This window comes from Poecilia reticulata, linkage group LG18 (assembly GCF_000633615.1).
Source record: "Poecilia reticulata strain Guanapo linkage group LG18, Guppy_female_1.0+MT, whole genome shotgun sequence".
Classification (NCBI taxonomy): domain Eukaryota; kingdom Metazoa; phylum Chordata; class Actinopteri; order Cyprinodontiformes; family Poeciliidae; genus Poecilia; species Poecilia reticulata.
In genome coordinates, this window is record NC_024348.1 from 19,507,119 (window position 1) to 19,512,339 (window position 5,221).

The following is a 5,221-nucleotide window of genomic DNA, read 5'->3' on the forward strand; positions in this document are numbered from 1 at the left end:
GATGGATGGATGGATGGATGGATGGATGGATGGATGGATGGATGGATGGATGGATGGATGGATGGATGGATGGATGGATGGATGGATGGATGGATCCACGAACAGCAGAGCAACCGTTACCATGGAGACAGAGTTTCTCCAGAGATTCACTCTTTTACTCATCCAGGTCAAGATGTTCACCTGCTAAACGCAGCCTGAGGAGAGCAGCAGGAGAAGAAGAGCTGGTTTCATCGCTATGATGTCATAGTGATTCCAGCTGTGACAACAACGAGAAAACAGATTATTAAAGTTAACAGATTAATAAAATTAACAGATTATTAAAATTAACAGATTATTACTGTTTTATTCAGCCCGTGTTTCATCCCGTGGGTTTTGGCTTAGAATGAGGAAAAACGTATTTTATTTGGAATGACTTAATTGTAACATTTTTCTTACTCTTTGCTTATTATAAGATTTCTTCTGCTTGGTGTTTTATTTCTTGTCTTAATATTTTTGTGTTTCTTAATGTTTTCCACCTTTCTTGTCCAGTTAATTTGACAGTTTTATAAATAATTTGACGGTTTCCTCAAAAACCTGAGCAGAGTTAAAAGCTGCCATGTCACTTTGTAATGAAGCAGGAAGTTATGAAAAGGAGCCACAGCCAAACATTGAACACATTCTGATGGAGATCATTTTCATTGGGTCCATATTTCTGTATGAAACGTATAAATTTATCCAACCTGGGCCTTCTTGCTACCCCTGACCCCAGATAAGCGGAGGAGGATGGATGGATTGGTGGATGGGATAAAGGTGTGACACTGAGATATAAGGTGGAATATTTACTTGATGTTTCAGAGGAAACCAAGCCATACTCAGTTTGTCAAGCAATCAGTCAGTGACATCACATCTGATTCCCTAGAGCAGTGTTTCCCCAAAACTGTTCCTCAAGGCACACTGCCCTGCAGGTTTTAGATGTTTCCCTGGTTTAACAGCCTCGACTCAGATGATTGCAGTTGAGCAAAAGCTTGTTAATCAGCCATTACTTGAAACATCTAAAACATGCAGGACAGTGTGCCTTGAGGTCTGGGGTTAAGAAACGCTGCTTTAGAGATTCTGAGGAAGTGAGAGTCTCCACATCCTTTGTTTTCATAAGATACATTTCAACCAAAACCACTGCAGCAGAAATGTAACAAATAATGCAGTCAGAATGTCTATTTGATGTGTCAGTGTTTCGTGGTCACATTGGTGAAGTGCAAAATAGGCTCAGTTTAGATAAAATGACTGTTGATGAGTGCAAAAGGCAATTATTAACAAAGTTAGTAATTAAGATTAGAACTGGGTGATGTGCTCTAATTTCCTGGTTTTAGTGAGAACCCCAGCAGCTGCAGCTGTCTGACGTTTTAGGCAGACCTGCAGTAATCAAAGTACCAGATCTCATGAATATCATTAACTTTTGAGGTTCTAAGATAGAAAAACATGTAGAAAACTCCTCTGAGCTATTTTGCTTTTTAAAGCTGAGTGGATGTGGAGGTTGACTGATATTATGGCTTATTTAATAAGAGAGTATTTCATAAAAACATACTTCATAACCAGTAACTGGGAATCCCAGTTAAACGATGTTTAACTGAAGTCCTAAAGGGGTATGGGTTTTAATGTTTTTTTTTTTTTTTATCTCTTTCTCTTTCTCACTGTTTATTTCTGTTTTTATTTTAATTATGTAAAGCACTTTGAAATGCCTTGCTGCTGAAATGTGCTATACAAATAAAATGTGATTGATTGATTGATTGATTGATTGATTGATTGATTGATTGATTGATAAAATCTAAATATAATCAACTAATACATTATAATGAAAGGAATTGGATACTGAAAAACAACTTCAAAACTCTGGATAATAATAATAATAAAATGTTATTAACAGAAATGCAGCAAATCACAATTCAGCACCGACAAGCATTAAAAAAAACAATCAGGATGTTTTTACATCATATTTCTATCACTCATCTATAAGTGGATTTGATCAACAGCATTTGGTCGGACAGAGCAAATAAATAGATATAATCAGGTGGTGAATAAAAATCCTTAGGTCAGAAACAGGCAGGGGCAGCACCCACACAAATCCAACATCCACAAAACAAACAAGATGATAAAGTAGCTCCATAAAGATCTGGTCTCTGAGCAGTGAAGAAAAACAATGAACTGGAACTAAAATAAACATTTAAACCAACTGGACTCAGATCACTGCTGATTATTTCGGTTTAATGAACTCGGCCGTGTCTCCAAACCACAGAGGCGTAACTCCAGCATACAGAGGCTGAGTGAACCTGGTCTGGACTCGGTGGATCAGAGTCATGGGTCCAGAGACGTTGTAGAAACACAGAACACCTGCTCTGTGGTCCAGGTACACTCCTATTCTGGAGAAATCAGAACCTGGTAGTTGGGTTACAACGTTGTTGTGGTAAAATACGTTACAGACGAGGTCACAATATAAACACCAAGATTTGTCATTTTGTCCAAATTCTTCTGTTCTGCTCACGTCCTTGTATGAAACTCCGACACCAACTATTCTCCCAGTTCGCTCCACCTCCCAGTAACAACGTCCAGTCAGACTCTGGAYGCTCAGAACCTGTTTATGAACAGAGAATCTGTCTGGATGATCAGGATAAGACTGCTGCTGTCTTACACATTTAGTTTTTCTGTTCTTTTTAGATAATGAAAGCTTCAGATGTGCTGTGTTTGGATCCAGACTAAGTTCTAGGTAATATCGTAGGAATTCACATCTGGTCTTTGGTTCTGGTTCTGGTCCTGAAAGTAAAACATCCACATTAGTGACTTTCAGTTTGATGTTTCTCCATGAGTCTCTCAGGACATATTGTATTATGTCTCTGAGCTCTGACACAGCTGCTGTCACGTCCTCAAAGTGTCTCAGAGGACGGATGTTGATGCTGGATGAGTGTGTCGACTCCCTGAGTGCTGGCAGTGAGGGGWAGTTGAGGAGAAACTGGKTGTGATCCTCTGTGTGTGAGAGCTGCTCCAGCTCAGCGTCTTTCCTCTTCAGCTCACTGATCTCCTGCTCCAGCTTCTCCTGAACATCTTTGACTCGACTCACTTCAGTTTCCTGCTGGGATCTGATCTGCTGCTTCACCTCAGAGCTTCTTTCCTGGAGGAGACGGATCAGCTCAGTGAAGATCTCCTCACTGTCCTCCACTGCTTTATCAGCAGAGACATTGATGGCCTCCACCTCCTGTTGAAGCAGYTTCACATCTTTCTCTTGGTCCTGGATTCTCTGATGGATTTGTTGGCGACTCTCCTGGAGCTTCTTCTGCTTCTCAGCTCTTTTTGCTTCTGCAGAGACGGTTTCATAACCATCCATCAACGTCTTCATCACCTCATCATGACAAGAGCAGATGCTCTCCATGAGAGTTTTGGACGGATTCACCAGATTGTGTTTTTTAAAAGCAGGAGATTCATAATGAGGCTGAAGATGATTCTCACAGTAAGAAATCAAACAAACCAGACAGGTTTTGACAGCTTTCATCTTCTTCTCAGTACAGACATCACAGGCCACATCTTCAGGTCCAGCATAGCTGTGATCAGCAGGAGCATCTTGGAGTTCAGTCTTCTTCAGATCCTCCACTAAAGCAGCTAACACGACACTTTTCTCCAGTCCAGGCCTCGGTTTGAACTCTTTCCTGCACTGAGGGCAGCTGCTGTTTCTCCTCTGATCTCCATCCCAGTGGTCTTTAATACAGTTCATGCAGTAGCTGTGTCCACAGGGAATCGTCACCGGATCCTTCAGTAGATCCAAACAGATGGAACAGGAGAAGTTTTCTTCGTCTAGTTGAACTCCTCCCTGCGCCATTTCAGCTCTCAGTAACTGCGTAGTTTCCTCCTCTGTAGACCAGCAGCTCTGAGCACTGATCTAAACATCATGTGTTGCTGCAGTGAATGAGGCCTGGAAGCTGTTGGCCTGAGCAGGAAACGTCCAGATCTGAAGAGGAGGGAGCAGAGACGTGATGGCAGGATGCAGCCTAGGAGGAGTTATCAGGCCTCCGTTTCCAGGAAGAGCCTGGAGGCGTGTCCTCCACTGGGGTCTCAGTCCGCCTGTTTTCCAAAGTTTCTATGTGGAGAATTACAGACAGCAGCAACAGAAACCAGAGAACGGTTTGTTTATGAAACAGAGAGGATGTTTAATGTTGCTTAATTTCATTCACGGAAATAAAAAAACAAGGTTTTGGATTTGAATAATTTAGACTTATGAATGTGAGTATAATTACTTTTTTACACAGTTCCAGATTGGTTTAACAGCTTTTCTCCCTTAATGAATCATCTGAAAACTACTTTCAAGACTGACAGAGAAGCAGAAACTGAAGACCACAGTATTCAGACTGTTTGGTTAATTATGTTTTCCCTCAAGTTAAGTATTAACCTAAAACCCAGGAGCTAATAGAGCAGCGTTTGCCTACTGTCTGCACATGTAGAGTTTTATTGACGCATAATGTTCATAAAAGGTCGATTTTAAATGACACAGAGTGAAAGTTTCCATCTGTATCATATGAAAACAGCTGGGTATGTGATTCACAGACATTATGAGGCTTTTTAAAACTATTTATCAATCAGAAACAGACGAGTTCTGCTATGTTCGTTTGCTCTCATCTTGGTTCCTTATCCGTACGGAGCGGACTCTGTTGGTGTTTCTATGGTTTCCTGCCCGACATAAACACTGAACTTTGTATTTTTATTCTTCTGYCTGTAAGTTTAAAATAATCMTGTAGCTGAATAAGAGCAGATGATGTTTAATCAGGAGGAAGTTTCTCTTTTCTGGACACTGAAGCGTCCTGGTTTATTTGGTTTTATGCTGCAGTACCGACAGGTGGCCACTAGATGTCACTGTTCCTCTCTGACTCAGGACTCAAAGCTTTGACTCATCGATTGWRAACTATTGATGATGAACTTTCTGACACATCATCACTTTTCTGATCATCGGTCTTCGGCCATGTTGGAGGATTTCAGAGCAGGAAACAGATTGAAACAGTTTCATCTTTCATCTCCACAAATGTAACCTTTWTATTTTATTTGAATTTTGTAGATATTTACATTAAAGTATATCAATCTTCCAGAGATGGAAATCAGATGGTTTTTCTCTCTATCGGTTCTGATTGATTACTGACAGGCTGATATTGTAATTAATGCACAAATTATAATGAGATTCTAGAAAAACAGAAAAGTTAGCAGGAAAATT

General features: G+C 40.5%; 2 protein-coding genes across 2 annotated transcripts in view; both read right to left on the minus strand.

Annotated features, from left to right (window-relative positions):
* LOC103480863 (high affinity immunoglobulin gamma Fc receptor I-like) overlaps positions 1-5,221 on the minus strand; it is a 47,035-nt gene that overhangs the window by 25,757 nt on the left and 16,057 nt on the right. The gene's annotated exons all lie outside the window — the stretch shown is intronic.
* On the minus strand, positions 1,914-3,856 carry LOC108165624 (tripartite motif-containing protein 16-like). Its single transcript, XM_017310557.1, has one exon. The coding sequence runs from the start codon at positions 3,839-3,841 to the stop codon at positions 2,228-2,230; it is 1,614 nt and encodes a 537-aa protein (XP_017166046.1). The 5' UTR covers positions 3,842-3,856; the 3' UTR covers positions 1,914-2,227.